We start from the raw sequence: 17,118 nt of genomic DNA on the forward strand, positions 1-17,118 counted from the left end.
TGTATATACCATATTTTGTTTATTCATTCAAGCATTGATGGATTTGGATTGTTTCAAGTGGGTGATGCTGCTATGGATATTCATGTCCAAGTGTTTGTGGGACATATGTTTTCATTTTTCTGCGGTAGGTATCTAGGAGTGAAATTATTTGGTTAAGTTTTCCAAGATGGCTGTGCTGTTTTTATATTCACACTGGCAATATCTGAGAATTCTAATCTCTCTACATCCTAGCCAATACTTGCTGCTTGTCTGTGTTTTCGATCATAGCCATCCTAGGGGGTGTGCAGTGATTCTTCACTGTTGTTTTTATTTGCATTTCCCTAATGATTGACGATATCAAGCATCTTTCCATGTGCTTATTGGCCATTCGAATATTTTCTTTGGTGAAATGTCCATTCAAAATGTTGCCCATTTTTTTGATTGGTTTGTCTATTTTTTATTAAATCACAAGAGGTTTAATATATTCTAGATACAAGTCCTTTATCAGATATATGATTTCCAAATATTTTTCTCCCAGTCTGTGGCTTTTCAGTTTCTTAGTGCTGTCTTTAGAAGTACAAAGGTTTTGAATTTTGGGTGCCTGGGTGGCTCGGTCGCTAAGCGCCTGCCTTCGGCTCAGCTCATGATCCCAGGGTCCTGGGATCGAGTCCCACGTCAGGCTCCCTGCTCGGCAGGATGCCTGCTTCTCCCTCTCCCACTCCCCCTGCTTGTGTTCCTGCTCTCGCTATCTCTCTCTCTCTGTCAAATAAATAAATAAAATCTTAAAAAAAAAAAGTTACACTTAAAAAAAAGGTTTTGAATTTTGATAAAGTCAGTTTTTTTTTTTTAAGATTTTATTTATTTATATGAGAGAGAGAGAGAGAGAGCCCATGAGAGGGGGGAGGGAAGAGGGAGAAGCAGACTCCCTGATAAGCAGGGAGCCTGATGCGGGACTCGATCCCGGGACTCCAGGATCATGACCTGAGCCGAAGGCAGTCGCTTAACCAACTGAACCACCCAGGCGCCCCTTGATAAAGTCAGTTTATAATTTTTTTTCTTTTTGCTCTTATCGCTTGTGCTTTGGTGTCATATCTAAGAGGTCTTTGCCTAACCCTAAGTTTTGGAAAGGACCCTCCCCACACACTCATCAGCATGTCTTGGCCTTCTGTCTACTTCAGTGCATACAGATCTGCATCATCAGCCTTCAAAGATCTGGTTTCTGGAAAGAGCAGAGGGAAGAAAGGAGACAACAGGGCCAGACCACTCAAAATATCCAGAACCACTCTGCTCATCCCTAAGGGCTCCCTACTTCTCTTTTGGATCATCTTGTGCCTGATACCTCCTCTGTGGTTTATGAATAAAAACTTTATTAGGCTACTAACTTCATCACATTCTACATTTTCATACCTTGGTCACACAGGTTCCTAGCCCCAAATTGTCTGTAGCCTTAAATCCCTCCATCACAGATTCTAGTGATAAGAGGCTCCTAAGAAACGCGTGCTCCCCTGTAATTTGGGACTCGACAGTCACTGTTTCCAGCATTTTCTTCATTCTCTTAAATTGGATTGGGTCTTGGGAATAATTCAGCACTAACTAATGTATTAAAGTATAAATATATGGAAAAGGATAAGTGGCAGCTAATCGCAATTGGCATGTGTGTTTTAATGGAAGATTTAGGAGTATTCCTCAACAAAATAATGGTTATCATTTGACAGGTTCCATTTCGAGATAAATTGTTGCATCCTGGTAGAGCTTCACTGGCTTGATGGTAAGGATATGAGGTATTGTGTAAAGCTAGAAGCTTCTTTAGGAAATAATTTTCAGCCAGAGAACACTAATGGAGAAAATGCAGGCTCAGGGAAAGAGCCTGTGAGGGGGGGCTTCAGAATAAGAATGGGAAAAGTAGGTTGGAGGATTTCAGAGCTCAGTGCTGAAAATGCTCATCTGCTAAGGGAGGGTAACCAGATAACCACCTTGATGAGAACCCAAGTGGGGTGGCCTCCATCCTTTGCAGACTGAACCCCCCTTGGATGGGGGCGTGGAATTTGGAACCTGAGAACCAATACTGGGGAAAAGCAAGGAGAGTGGGGGAGAGATGTTAGCGCAGCCCCCTGGCTGGACAAGGGCCATTGTGAGATTAGGGAAGTGGCACTGAGCAAAACAGATAAAGGGCCAACAATGACCTCTTCCAAGCTTGTTGGAAACTCTGTGAGGCTGAGAAAGGCAGAGAGAGATCACTGAAGTCCTTTAAAACACAGTCTTAGGTCTTTAACTTTTGCTTTTCACAAGGCAAACAATACCAAGCCACTGCAAGGGGCCAGCTGCTGTTTTTGTGGAATATACTGGAAGACTAAGAAATAGGGAATCCAGTTGGAAGCTACTGCAGATCCAGACAAGGGAAGGGCTGGTGTTGTAGGGACATTGTGGGTGTGTGGAAAGAAAAATGATCTGATCAGCAGGCCTTAGGGATGGATTTGCTGTGTAAGTGAACAGAGAGGAGGCACACAGGGGTGGGGTCGGGGTGTGGTCGGGGTGTGTGGGGGGAGGGTGGGGGGGGGAAGGCTATAAGACCACTCAGGGTTTTTAGAGGTATAATTACACACAATGAATGCACAGATCTTAAGTGTGGGATGAATTTTTGATAAATGTCTACATCTGTTAAGTACACCCCCTGTCCCACCCCAATGAGGTTTTTTAAAGGCTGAGTGTCACGTGCCTGCAGATTCTATGTGAAGCTGCCTCAAGACAAGAAACTTTATGTACCTGCAGCGAGAAGCAACAGGGGCTGGAACTATGCATTTGAGTTACCTGGAGCCAGCAGCAGAACTCTTGTGAACGAATGAACACAAAGGGCAGGAAGGAATAACTGGAGAACAGAGAGACCCAGTTTTTGGAGCGCTTGAGGGTCTTATTTGTGGATTAAGTGCGGAGATTTCTGTTTTCTCAGGCCTTCAGTGTCCTACTTAGGTGAGAAAGAGCCCGCTTTCCGAGTTGGCTTCTGCCAACCTCTGCCCTACCGAGCTAACGTGGAGTATGGGGGAAGGGAGCTAGAGGACCCCACAGGGTGGTCTGCACCTCTTCCAAGCAGCGTGCACCACTAGGATGCACAACTGCATTCCTGACCTGGGAGCTCAGCTCCCTCCGTGCGCCCTGGCGCCTGGGAGAGCGCGGAGATCGCACTAGCGCCGGCCGCTCTGCACCTCAAGGCGCGTCTGCAGCCCCCTGCAGCCACGCCCTCGGTGTTTGCAGCCAGCGCAAGCTGGCTCCCAGCGGGAACCCGGTGGCTGGAGTTGGGGGGCGTGGCTGCATTCCCTCGCGCCCTCTCCCGCCCAGGCAGTCCCGGGAACGTTCTGAAAAGTATCCAAAAGTTCTGCGCCGCGCGCGCCAAAAGAAAAAAAAAGGCACAACCCCCCACCAGTCTAGGCGTTGTGTGTCCAGACCTCGCCACTCGGGCTGCACCTCGGGTTGCAGCGCACACGCCTCCTGCGCCTTGCCCTCGGGAGCCTCGCGGTTGGCAGTGCTGGTCCCTTGCAGCCACTCCAGAGCCGAGAGCGCCCCGGAGGGTCCTCTCACTTCTCGCTGGGGCAGCATGCCCAACGACGACGCCTTCAGCAAGCCCTCTGCATCTTCGGAGGCCCCGCACGCCGCCGGGGCACCCCCGCAGGGCAAGGCCGGGGGCTTTGGCAAAGCGGCTGGGGCGCTGCTTGGGAATAGCGGTGGCGCGGGCGCCGGGGGCGGCGGCGGCGGCGGCGGCTCAGGCTCGGGGGCGTCGGGCATGGGCTCCGGGAGCAAGAAGTCCCCGCGGCTGCCCAAGTGCGCGCGATGCAGGAACCACGGCTACGCGTCGCCGCTCAAGGGCCACAAGCGCTTCTGCATGTGGCGGGACTGCCAGTGCAAGAAGTGCAACCTGATCGCTGAGAGACAGCGCGTGATGGCCGCGCAGGTGAGTGCGGGCGTCCGGACACCAACTTAAAGTCCCCCGGGCCGGGCGGGAGCCACGCGGTGCCGGGGTTCCGGGGAGAGGCGGTGGAGCTCGCCGACGGCCGCGGCGCGCGGGGCCCGGGGCTCCCAGATTCGCGCCACGCCGGGCTCGCAGAGCCGGCAGTCCTCCGGGATCCGGGCCGCGGGGCAGGGAGGTTGCGGGGTTTGCTCGGCCTCCGAGGGATCCCTGACCCCGACCTTGAGCAGAGTTGCGGGGTCGGCCCATTGGGTTTCCCCAGGACCTCCGATCCCTCTTTCAGAGCAGAGGGTTGCGGCGTTCGCTCCGTTGAGAGTCCCGGGATCCCTGACCCCGCCCTCCCCCAGAGTTAGGGGGTTCACCCCGTCGGAGGTCCCAAGGATCCATCCCCAGGGTCTCCGATCCTGCTCCGGGAACAGCAAGTTGCGGGGTTCGCTCTGTTCGGGAGTCCCTGATCCCGCCCTCCTGCAGAGTCGCGGGGTTCGCGCCCTCGGAGGTCCCCAGAATTCCTAGGATCTCCGCTCCTTTTCTCAGAGCACAGAGTCGCGGGGTTCGCGCCCTCGGAGCTCCCCAGGATCTCTGCTCCGGCTTTCCGAGCAGGGAGTTGCCGGGGTCGCCCCGCCGCGGGGCGGGGGGGGGGGGTCCCGCGGATCTCCGATCCCGCGGTCGGAGCAGAGAGTTGGGGAGCGCGCCCGCCTCGGGAGGCCCTAGGACCCCCGCCCCCGAGCAGGGACTAGCGTTCACCCTGCAGAGGGTGCGGAGGGCGCCCACTCGGGCGACTCTCGGGGACGGCGGCCGCCGCTCTTCCGGGTGCCGTGCGCGTCGCGTGGTTCTGGAAAAGTCGCGGCAGCGCGCGCCGGCGCCGCGTGGTCCCCGCCGAGCTCCGGGCGCCCTCTCCGAGCTCGCCGTCCGCGGGCCCGCGCCGCGCGCCCCAGCCATTTTGAGCGCCGCGGAGGTAGTGTTAGCTTTCGGCTTTGTCCCCTCGACCGGGCTCAGGTACGAGTTCCCCTGCGTCGGTTTTCAAACACACCCAAGAGTTTTTAGAAGGAAGCGCAGGGGGGGAAATGGCACGGCTTTGAGGGTTCGTCCGTCTGTAGTTCTTTTTAAAACGCCCGAAGCAGGGCAGGAGTTGAGCATCTTAACCCGAAGTTGTCCGCGTCGTTTGGTGTCCTTCTGAACGGATTTTTTAGGAGAGAGTAATACACGTTCTTTCCAGCTAAAATTTGTTTCCTCCTTTTAAGACAGTTGATTTAAGATGAAAAGATACCAAAAGAAATGTTTACTAACGATGCGCTACTTTTCACTGGGAACGTGTGAATATCCTCCGTGGAAAAGAATTCGTGTAGGAGTGTTTCACAAAGACTGTGTAAATGCCTAAAGATCATGGTTTTTATGGACATCTCGGTTTTTAAAAATGTGTTTTTAAGCTGGATATATGAAGTGCAATCATGGGCATACAGGTTTTCCTTAGCTGCTTTTTTATGGGTTTTTAGCGTCATCCATAGTGGGTGAAAAGATTATCCTGATGTAGCGTTAAAATGCATCACAGTGAGTTTACTGAAAAAGACTTAGGGACGTTGAAGTTGGATTTGTACGTAGAAAAATCGTCTCAACATGAGTTGTTGGCTTAAATATCGAGTGCGGAGAGTATGCTTGGGAGGAGGCTTGTCCTCAGAATGTAATAAAAACATGTATTTAAGTAGGGCCATTCGTGTTGAGTAAGTTTTATTAATAGGCGCACCAACTTGCAAAAAGGCTGTTTGCTATGTTAAAAAATAAAAGCGACCCAGGATTACTTCTATAATATGAAACTTCAACATTTTCCACCCTGGAAGGCTTGTGCTGTGCTAGATGAAATCCTGTGAAATTCCACCTACCAGCCATTCTTTTCGAAATAGTGTGAATTTGATCTTAAGTATGACCGTAAAATAATTGGATTTTAATCACTTGCCCCCCCCACCTTCCCTTATTAAATAGCTTTTCCTTAAAATCTTTGAGAGACCTTTATAAAAGTGTCCTTAGTTTATGGCATGTAAAATAAATACCCTGTGCATTTTGTGCACGGATGGGATTTGTGTAAATCGGGATATAAGCATGCATTGACATATTTCAGAGATTTGTAGGTATTTTTTTGTTGCTATTTTTTGGTCAAATCCTTAATATTCTGTTTCTAAACTTGGTTAATAACAGGAAAATTCAAGACTGAAGCTTAATCATGTAATGTTAATTGATTATTTAAGGATGTTTTTGTAAGCTGAAGACTCTTGTTATGAGTAAAATTATTTGTAAGTTTATCAGCTTGCTAAGTTTGGACTACCATTTTCCTAAAACAAATAGTAGTTGTGTTTCTGGTTTACCATTTTGATTTCAACTTTTGGCTTCTGTTTTGGCCTCTGAGGTACAGCTGTTTTACTTTCCCCGTTTCACTATCACCAATAGTCAAGTTTCAACAGAAAGTCTCTTTTTTTGTTACTTGTAGTAGGCAAAAGTACAATTTATTTTCTTTACACTTTTTTTTTTGCAAACTTTAACAATGTTATTTAAAAGCAGATAAGTTGAAGAGGGACCATGAGGAGTCTCTTAGGTAATTTAGGTCCCTTACATCCTCACTTCCCGCTCCTTCCATAGAGGATCTGTCCTCTGCCTTTCTTTCTACCTGCAGCCTCTTCCTTCTCCAGGGACTTCAACACCCTCTTCCAGCCCCTTTCTGCTATTACAGCTCTGTATGCGTCCTCCCTAGTGGGGGGGGGGGGGGTGCTCTGGGGTTTCCTAAGCAGCCCCTACCTTTCCTGCCCACCCTGCTTCCTTGCTTTGGATTGTTCTGTCCCTTCCTTCATTCTTGCCTGTGCAAGTGTTACTCATTCTGTTCTTCAAGGCCCTCTTCTAGTACCTCTTCCGGCAGATTCTTACCCTTAAAGCCATTTCTGCCACCAGAGTCCTGCTGTGGGCTTGATGTGTCCTTCTCCCGTGGTTTTTGCCACATTTGGTGTTGAGTTGCCTTTGCATGTTTGCCTGCCTCCTTTTTCTGCTTTTAAACAGTGAGTACCTTGGGATCTAATCTAATCTTACTGTATCTTGCTGGTCGCTGGCCCCAGTACAGTGGCCTTTTACAAATGTGTGGTGTGAAGGAGTGAGCGATCCCATTCTCCTTCCTTCCTAATCTATCAATGCTGACTTCTCTTCAGATGGAACTCCTCTGCTTGGCTGACTCTACAGTTTTTCCTGATCCTCCCTAGCCAACCTTAGTTTCTGCTCTACGTACTCATTTGTGTTAACAGACATTTTTTGACCTACTGTGGGCTAGACGCCATTTCTCAGCTCTGGCTGCACATCCTGGTTACCTGGGTAGCATTCAAAAAGAATGAGAGAATCTCAGCCTGTATAGTCCTGGAGCTCATGAATCATGATATCTGGGATGACCGGGGCTCCGGGGGGGTTTGGCAAAGCTGTGCAAGTGATTCTGGATCGCGGGAGGCTGACGGGCTGCCCTGTGCTTCCAGGTGGCCCTGAGAAGGCAGCAGGCCCAGGAGGAAGAACTGGGGATAAGCCACCCCATCCCGTTGCCCAGCGCTGCCGAGCTGCTTGTCAAGAGAGAGAGCAATGGCAGCAACCCGTGCCTGATGACCGAAAGCAGCAGCCCCTCGCAGCCCGCGCCGGCCAGCACCCCCACCACTGCAGCATCAGGTAAGGGGGTGCCTGGGGCTCACATGGTCGCTGACCAGGCCTTGGCTTCAGAAATCATCTCAGGACTGCCCTGAGCCATGCATCACATCCAGAACTTAGAGAGTTTTCTTAAAACATTCTCCCTCTATAGTCTGTTTTTGGCTGTTTCCCAGAGGAGATGGCCAGGAATTCTAGAATTGGAAGTTTGGTAGCTTCACTTTCCTGTTGGTTATTAGCTAAGTCTGAATCTGGACAGAGTCAGACTCATCGATTATCAGAGGGCTGAGATTTCAGATTTCATCTCCGTCCACCCTCCGTTTGGGGGTTCTCTTTGTGGGAGCTAACGATCCTTCTTTCCTAGAACTGAAAGTCCATTTCTCTGGCAAGGACTGCAATGCACTTGGGGAAAGTGTCTGAAAAGGTCAACTCCTAGGTGTCCAGTTTCGGTGGGCATTGGGAAAGGAGGGGAGGCATGCCCCATTGGCTTCGATTCTCCACCGTGTGCTAAGACTGTACCCTGGGGGCGGTATACATGCTGGTTCATTTTATTTCATTCTTAGATAAAGTAATCTGGTTGTACTAACTCTGTTTTACACATGTAAAGACTGCGGTGTGGGAAGTGTGACTGGCTAAGTCCACAGAACTAGAAAGTATCTGAATTGGTCCATCTGCCTCCAGAGCTCCTTGTGCTTACTGCCCTGGGTCTCCAAATTACCCCGGGAATCGCTGTGGTCTAGAGGTGCACTGTCCAGTGGGCAGCCCCGAGCCACATACGGCCACTTAAGTTTAATCTAATTACAATGAGATCAAATGAAAACATTGAACCAAAGAAGGTCTATAGTTAGCATTACTGATCACTAGGGAAATGCAAATCAAAACTACAGTGAAATACCGCTTCACACCCATTAGGATGGCTTCCATCAAAAAAACAAAAAACAAACCCACAGAAAATAACAGTATTGGCAAGGATGGGGAGAAATCAGAACGTTTGCGTATTCTTGGGGGAAATGTAAAATGGTGCAGCTGCTAGAGAAAACAGTATGGTGCTTCCTCAAAACTTAAATACAGAATTACCAGATGACTCAGCAGTCCCACTTCTGGTGTTTTCCGAAAAGAATTGAAAGCAGGGCCTCAGAGAGATCCTTGTATACCAGCGTTGATAGTAACATTCACGGTAGCTAAAATGTGGGAGCCCCCCGAGTGTCCATTGACTGCTGAATGGATAAGCAAAATGTGGTCTCTACACACAGTGGAATGTTAGTCAGTCTTCAAAAGGAAGGAAATCCTGCCACATGCTACAACTTGGGTCACCTTGAGGGTATTACGCTGAGCGAAATAAGCCGGTCACAAAGAGACAAATACTGTACGGTTGTACTTACTTAAAGTCATCAAAATCATGGGGACAGAAAGTAGAATGGTGATTGCCAGGGGCTGGGGGTGGGGGGATAGAGGGAATGGAGAGTTAACTGTTTCATGGGGATAGAGTCTCAGTTTACAAGATGAAAAGAGCTGTGGAGATGGATGGATGGTGTGGCGACGGTCACATGACATTGTGAATGTGTTCAATATCGCTGAAGTGTGCATTTAAAGATGGGTAAGATGGTAAATTTTATGTTATATGTATTTTACCACTGTAAAAAACGTTGAAAAACTTAAAACCTTCAGCTCCTCAGTTGCATGAGCCACATTTCAAGTGCCCTGTAGGCACATCTAGCTCAGGTTCTAATTACTTAAATTGTTGGGAAGTGTGCATTTCCTTTTTTCACAGAGTTCCATTTAATGGCACTGGTCTAGAACGCAGGATTTCTAAGAAATCCACCAAAGATCTGTGAAATCCTGTTGGCAAATAAATACGCATACCGTTAACCCTGAACAACACCCCCACCCTGCGCAGTCAGAAATGCACCTGTTAACTTCTGACTCTCCAAAAACTTAACTGCCAATAGCCTACTGTTGACTAGAAGCCTTAGGAATAACAGGAAATAGTCGATTAATGGATATTTTGTATGTTATATGTATTATACACTGTATTCTTATAACCAGGTAAGCTAGAGAGAAGAAAATACTATGAAGACAATCATAAGGGGGAGAAAATACATTAACACTACTGCCATATTTATTGAAAAAATCAGCATAGAAGTGGACCCTTGCAGTTCAGATCCTGTGTTGTTCAATAGTCCATTGTATTACACACTAAAAACATATGCTGAGATTCACAACATCTTCTGAGTCTGCTGAGGCTCCCTGAAATACAGCCTCGCAATGTGGTTTCTAACAGCTTTTCATGCGTTACTCAGTTTGCTGTGCCCACCAGCTGGACTAAAGTTACTCAGCTTTCTGCCACTTACTCGCTGTACAACTTTGAACAGGTCACTTAAGCTCTCTGGGCCTTTTGTTTTCTCTATCAAAAATGAGGGAAGAGGTCTTTGAAGACTGAGTCTTGACCATTATAATGAAGGTAAAGGTCAGCAGGCATCGAAGAAAGCCAGTGAGGGATGGAAAGCTCGAGTCTACGCAGCAAGTAGGTATGTCTGAGTACCTGTCACTCTGTGTCGCTGGGGATGTAGGTTCTGTAGTTATCAAGGAGAATCATATTTTCTTTTTTTGATTTGGTTGCTCATAACATATGTTTAACAGGCTTTCCAAACTTCCCCTTTGATAAAAAGGGTGGAGTATATCTATCAGAAATAGGATCTTTACACTTCGAGGTCAGGGCTGGTCTGGTGGAGTTAGCTGGAGGGCTGAAATGAGAAAGGGGTGTGTCAGAGGAATAAAGAGGAGAGTGACTCATTGGATTTTTACAAACAGGTAGGAACTATTCCCATTTGCTGATAAGGAAGCCAGTGGTAAGGAAGGTGCCCCAGAATAAAGCTGAGTTGAGCTGGGATTCATTCCAGAGCTGTCTGGTCCCAAAGCGCATGGATTTTCCATTTTACCTGCCTGTGAAGAGAGACTGTGGGAGCAGTTGCCATGTTTCCTTAGGAAATGGACAATTACAATCAGAGGCTGTGGTTTAATCCTCAGAAGGGATTTAGGGCTGCCCGGCAAATAAGAACAACATTAGGGGCAAAAGTCCCTGCCATTTACCGTTGTCATAGAAGGCTGTGGCCACTGAGCTTTATGGGATGAATACAGTGATGGATAAACGCCCAAGCTGGGCAGTTTCTGGGGCACCAGAAGTGAACCTGGTTTCACCTGCTGTCCTGCATTCCACCTCCGGGGCAGGGATGCCACAGTTGGATTGTCTACCCAAAGATAGGAGCTTTGGAGAAGGATCTCAGGCTAGATGGAGTTCAGCATGACAAAGGCTTCTCACAAGCAGAGTATTTCAGAGTGGCAACAGGGAAAGTTACAAAGAGAAGCAGCAGGGGAGCAAGATAGAAGGTTCAGGGTCAAGGAGGAGGTGACCAGATTCCCTTCTTTGCCTCTGGAGCTGGTAGACCTTGGAGTCATTTTGGAGTCTTAAATTGACCCTCAGAGGGAGGGGAACTCGCAAGCCAGCCGTGTGCTGTGCTTCTGGGCTCTGGAAGCATCGTTCTGGAGGCTCTGCCTGCCTTGGGCAGGGGGCTGTCCCCTTGCCAGCCCACTTCCACGGGGTAGGGGCCACAGATACGTGGTCTCACACCCAGGACTTGCACCAGGGCTCTTGAGTTGAGATCGAGAATTCCAGACTGGGCCAGTAGAAGTAAACTACATAAATAGAGAGAGGAAGAGGGAGGAAAAGAAAGGGAGGCGGGGAAGTGGAGGAGAGGGAGAAAAGACTGACTGACTGAAGAGTGTCCTTCAAGTTTCATGCAGCACATGGGGCCCAACTTCTGGAAATAGTTTGCTGCTAACAGGTGGAGCTTATATTACATTTCCAGAGAGTGGGATTTATTAAAAATAGTGCTTCGTGTAAGTGGGAAGCAGCGTAGAAAAGCATGTTCAGTGAAATGGGATTGTCCTTCCAATCCCAGCCTGCAGGTCACTTCTGTTTGGCATTTCAGGATTACTCGCTGCCCATACAGGCCCATGTGTCTGTAGCTTTCGTAGATATATCTATTATTTATGTATTTAACATAATGGCAGTGTATTATTCCCACTGGTGTGTAATTAGGGTTTTTCCCTTCACTTAACAACAGCTTGAAATTTTATAATGGGCTAGCAGCCCATTACGTGGATGTGAAAGGCTGGGACTTGAAGTTATTCAGGAGGGGTGAAAGCCTTCGGTGGGGTCAGACGGTGGGGGCCCTACTGACCTGGCTCACACGGGGGCGAGCTGTTCCCCTTCTCTTTCTAATCCCTAATGTTAAGTGTCTGCAAGGGCCGTAGCTTAGCGAAATTCAGTAGATTTTTGTGTCCTTGAAGTTCCTTAGTTATCTCCTTTTGGCTCCCAAAAGTGCCCAAATGAAAGTGGAGAACGCCCAAGAATTATTGCTGAGATTATTGGCTGAACTCAAAGGACACCGTGAAGGAAATTGGGTTTATTACCAAGCCGTCGTTGCATTTATTGGAGAACGGACTTCCTCTGAGTAGGGTCACGTACCTAAGGGCTCTACCATCCTTAACCAGAGATTGGCTAGAATCAGCCAAAACACTGACCAGAGATTCCTGGAACGATGGGTGTGAATGATTCTTACTGTTACTGTCATCTATGATGGTGGGTGTCAGCGTGGAAGAAAGAGCCTTCCGAAGCAGCGACCCGTTCGTTGCTATTTCTTATGCTAGCAGGAGCCAAAAAAAAAAAAAAGTGAGCATTTCTGATTATGAATAACAATGAATTAAAGCAATGTCAGCAGTATCTCCATGGCTTTACAGTTTGAATTTTAGCATAAAATCGATAGATCTTAATTTTCACAGGTGTCCGCTGACTTTAAACAGACCCCCACAGACATTCTCCCGCTTTGAAATCTGGGTTCGTCTCTGTGTTGTTTGCTCTATTCCCCTTCCCCTTCAGCCTGAGCAGCGGGCCGGAGGCTGTTTCACCCACTGCTCCCGCTGAGGGCGGTGTGGCTCCTGGCCTCTCCTTTTCTGTACGCCCCTGGCAGATGAAGGGTTGCATTGTAGAGCATTTGGTTCTGCCTGTGTGTCCTTTGTAAGTAAGGACCTGAATGTTATCGCCCTTGGGGCCCTCCCTTCTGGAGCACCCTGCACTTCCACACACACTCACATTCACACTCCCTCACATCAAACCACCTCCTACCGTCTCTGGCCTTCCCCCTGCAGCCCGGCCTCCTGGGGCCGCTGGCTGCTCTCCCTCGCCTGTCCCCTGTTGGAAGGGTCAGTCGGGCCTGTGCCTGATAGTGATGGGACCCTCCCGCCGCGCGTCTCCCCTTTGGTGGTAATTCCTGCTTCAGCACGCAGACAGAGAGAGCACATATGGTAGGCGAACACATATCGTTGTGTCTTCCACATGCTTAAGTGCTTTATAGGCGTGAACGGGGCAGTTTGAAAATTTATGGAGTCCTGTGCCCACGCAGTTTTTACCGGTAAGAAATGTGCCTAATGAACGAACAATTGAAGATCCTGAGTTCATAGATTTTTTTTAAAAAGATTTTATTTATTTATTTATTTGAGAGAAAGGGAAAGGGAGAGAGCACGAGGAGGGGGGCAGAGGGAGAGAGAGAAGCAGACTCCCTGCTGAGCAGAGAGCCTGATGAGGGGCTCGATCCCAGGACCCTGAGATCATGATCTGAGCTGAAGGCAGACGCTTAACTGACTGAGCCACCCAGGCGCTCTGAGTTTATAGATTTAAAAAAAATAAATAAACTTTATTCGGGGCGCCTGGGTGGCTCAGTCAGCTAAGTGTCTGACTCTTGATTTCGGCTCAGGTCATGATCTCGGGGGTGTGGGATCAAGCCCCACATGGGGCTCTGCGCTCAGCATGGAGTCTACTTGAGGATTCTCTCCTCTCTCCCTCTCCCTCTGCCCCCCCTCAAATAAATAAATAAATCTTTAAAAAAATAAACTTTATTCTTTAGAGTGGTTCTAGGTTCACATCAGAATGTAGAGGAGGGTACAGAGATTTCCCATATGCCCCCTCCCCCACACAGGTACAATTTCCCCTACTATCCACATCCCCCACCAGAGTGGGACGTCTGGTGCAGTTGAACCTGTGTTGACAGTCATCACCACCTGATGGCAGTCGTTCCCAGGACGGTGCGTTCTTTGGGTTTGGACAGATCTATGACAACATACATCCACTGTCATCATATTCTACAGAGTTGTTTCACTGACCTAAAAATCCTGGGTGGAGTTAGGTAAGTTTAAAATAATATTTCAGTTTTTATCTTTGCAGTTTTCCAATATTGTACAAAAAGAAGCACTTCATTTAAATGAACACCCAAAGAATTTTATCTAAATCGCTTTGAGAATTCACTTTTGAAGGATTCTGGCCACTTATATAGGATGAGCTCCATTGATTTTAGATAGCGCTTTAGATAGAAAATGTAGGTATTTGTTTTTAAGAAGACTTTTGATACAAGTATTCCCCAGTTTTACTTTGAGTCAAGGAAATTTCCAGGATGTCTTAACAAAGCAAAACTCCTTACACTGAAGCAACAGGTGGAGGCTTGAATTAAAAAGCAAACACTGAAGAGTCATGCTACTGATCATTTGATATCTGTTGTTTTAGATAGTATCTCAGTCAGTTTTATTGATTTTAAGGGCGGTCTTCACTTACATGTCAGATACGGCAATTAATTGGCGTAGAAATTCTCGGTAGACAGTATTTACGTACAGCAGTTAAAGCAACAGAATACACAGGAAGTAACCTTCTGGTCTAACTTCGGCTAAGAAGAAAATTTGGAAAACATCTAGAGCCACAAAGAGATAAATACAGGGGGCTCCTGGGTGGCTCAGTCAGTTAGGGGTCCGACTCTTGATTTAGGCTCAGGTCATGATCTCAGGGTCGTGGGATCAAGCCCCATGTTGGGCTCTGAGCTCAGTGTGGAGTCTGCCTGAGATTCTCTCTCCCTCTCCTGCCACTCCCCCTGCTCACATTTTCTTTCTCTTTCTCAAATTAAATAAATAAATAAAATCTTTAAAAAAAATAAATACAGGGTTTAAAATTTTTTTCTTAAGATTTTATTTATTTGCGAGAGAGACAATGAGAGACAGAGAACATGAGAGGGAGGAGGGTCAGAGGGAGAAGCAGACTCTCTGCCGAGCAGGGAGCCCGATGTGGGACTCGATCCCGGGACTCCAGGATCATGACCTGAGCCGAAGGCAGTCGCTTAACCAACTGAGCCACCCAGGCGCCCCTAAATACAGGGTTTAAACCACAAATTAGTTGGGTAACAGCATTTGCAAAAGACATGAAAACATTTGATAGGTTTACATCTGTATCTCCTTTGTGGAAATGTAATCTTAGGGACAGGGAGTGCATTTTGTTCATCACTGTTGATGTGCACAGCCCAGAACAGTACCTGGCTTTATGATAAATGGTCAATAAACCTTTGCTAAGTGAGTGAACAGTGATGGTTAATTGGAAGTTGTTTTAAAACGTTAGACCTGTGGTCATGAACCCATCTGCAGATGTCAGAGGGTAAGTTCATCGATGTTCAAGGTGCAGTTTTTAGTTTTGTCTTGTGATTTTTTTTTTAAATGTATTTTGGAATTTTTGAAATGCTAAGAACTCAAACATAACTGAATAGTTCAACGTGTAATCCGCGTGCTATACAATTCATCTATTCAAAATGGGCGGCTCATTGTTTTTTAATAAATTCACAGAGTTGTGCAACTATCATCAGGCTCTAATTGTAGAACATTTTTGTCTCCTCCTAGAGAGAAACTGTGCCCATTAGCAGTCACTCCCCACCTACTCCCCATACCAGCCCTAGGCAACCTCTAATATATTTTCTGTTGCCATAGATTTGCCTACTCTGGACGTTTCGTATATTTGGACCCCTCATATAAATGGAATCATATGTGTGACCTTTTGTGTCTGGCTTCTTTTGCTTCTTCTGATGTTAGTGAGGTTTATCCATGTTGTAATGTGCATTTATTACTCATTTTAAAAATTAATATTCAATAGAGGTATCTGGGTGGCTCAGTCAGTTGGCATCTGACTTCTGATTTTGGCTCAGGTCATGATCTCAGGTTCATGGGATCAAGCCCCCGAATAAGGCTCCATGCTCAGTGCAGAGTCTACTTGAGATTCTCTCTCTCCTTCTGCCCCCCGCCGCTCACATGCTCTCTCTCTCTTTCTCCTGCCCCGCTAAATAAATAAATAAATAAAATCTTTTAAAAATTAATATTCCATTATATGCAGGGGCTCCTAGGTGGCTCAGTTAGTTGAGTGTCCAACTCTTGATCTCATCTCAGGTCTTGATCTGGGGATCATGAGTTCAGGCCTTGCATTGGGCTCCACACTGGGAGTGGAGCCTACTTAAATTAAAAAAAGAAATTCATTATATGTATACATGCTATTTTTTTTTCTTCATCAGCTGATGGACATTTGGGTTGCTTACACTTTTTGACTGTTAAGAGTATCTATCACATTTTTGTACCTTTTTTTTTTTTAAGATTTTACTTATTTATTTTAGAGGGGAGGGAGGGGCAAAGGGAGAGGGAGAGTCTTTTTTTTTTTTTTTAAGATTTTTATTTATTTAAGAGAGAGAGAGCATGAGAGGAGAGAGGGTCAGAGGGAGAAGCAGACTCCCTGCTGAGCAGGGAGCCCGACGGGGGACTTGATCCTGGGACTCCAGGATCATGACCTGAGCTGAAGGCAGTCGCTTAACCAACTGAGCCACCCAGGCGCTCGGCAGAGGGAGAGTCTTAAGCAGACTCCACGCTGAGTGCAGAGCCTGACTCGGGGCTCGATCTCAAGACCCTGAGATCACAACCTGAACTGAAACTGAGTCAGATGCTCAACCAACAGCACCACCCAGGTGCCCCTGTACCCCTTCTTTGTATGAACATATGTTTCATTTTCTTGGGTATATTCCAAGGAGTCCCAATTGCTGAATCATATGGTAACTCTATGTTTTTTAACCTTTTGAGGAACTTTTGAGAATGTTTTCTAAAGAGGCTGCACTATTTACATTCCCATAAGCAAGGTATAAGGGTTCCAGAAAATTCAAACTTAAGTTTTTTTAAAATGAAAAGGTAAGATGCTTTCATCCTAGTAAACACTGCAGATACTAATACCCAGTGAGAGTCTCTTTGAAGTTCAGAAGTTTAGATCATGAAGTGTTTTTTAGGTTTGTATTTTGTTATCCCTGGAAATAAGTTAATATTCAGTCTTAGGGAGCCTGGGGGGCTCAGTTGGTTAAGCGTCTGCCTTCAGCTCAGGCCATGGTCCCAGGGTCTTGGGATCAAGTCCCGCATCGGGCTCCCTGCTCAGCGGGGAGTCTGCTTCTCCCTCTGCCCCTCCCCCCCCTCGTGCGTGCTCGTGCTCACTCTCAAATAAATCTTAAAAAAAAAAAGTAATCTCTTTTACCTCATGATCACATGCAGTTTTTAGTGAAAGGAACAATGAGGAGGCAAAGCATAGAGGGACCTGGTGATGGGCTTTCTTTGTTGTTTTTTGGCTAAAG

At 47.2% G+C, this 17,118-nt stretch overlaps 1 protein-coding gene across 1 annotated transcript in view; it reads left to right on the forward strand.

Annotated features, from left to right (window-relative positions):
• Positions 1 to 3,568: 3,568 nt before the first annotated feature.
• Positions 3,569 to 17,118, forward strand: part of DMRT1 (doublesex and mab-3 related transcription factor 1) — a 106,374-nt gene continuing 92,824 nt past the window's right edge. The window contains exons 1-2 of the mRNA XM_035029122.1: positions 3,569 to 3,922; positions 7,438 to 7,621. Of these exons, the coding sequence (XP_034885013.1) occupies positions 3,569 to 3,922; positions 7,438 to 7,621 (538 nt within the window). The remainder of the gene's footprint in view (positions 3,923 to 7,437; positions 7,622 to 17,118) is intronic.

This window comes from Mirounga leonina, unplaced genomic scaffold (assembly GCF_011800145.1).
Source record: "Mirounga leonina isolate KUSES-001 unplaced genomic scaffold, KU_Mleo_1.0 Mir_224, whole genome shotgun sequence".
Classification (NCBI taxonomy): Eukaryota; Metazoa; Chordata; class Mammalia; order Carnivora; family Phocidae; genus Mirounga; species Mirounga leonina.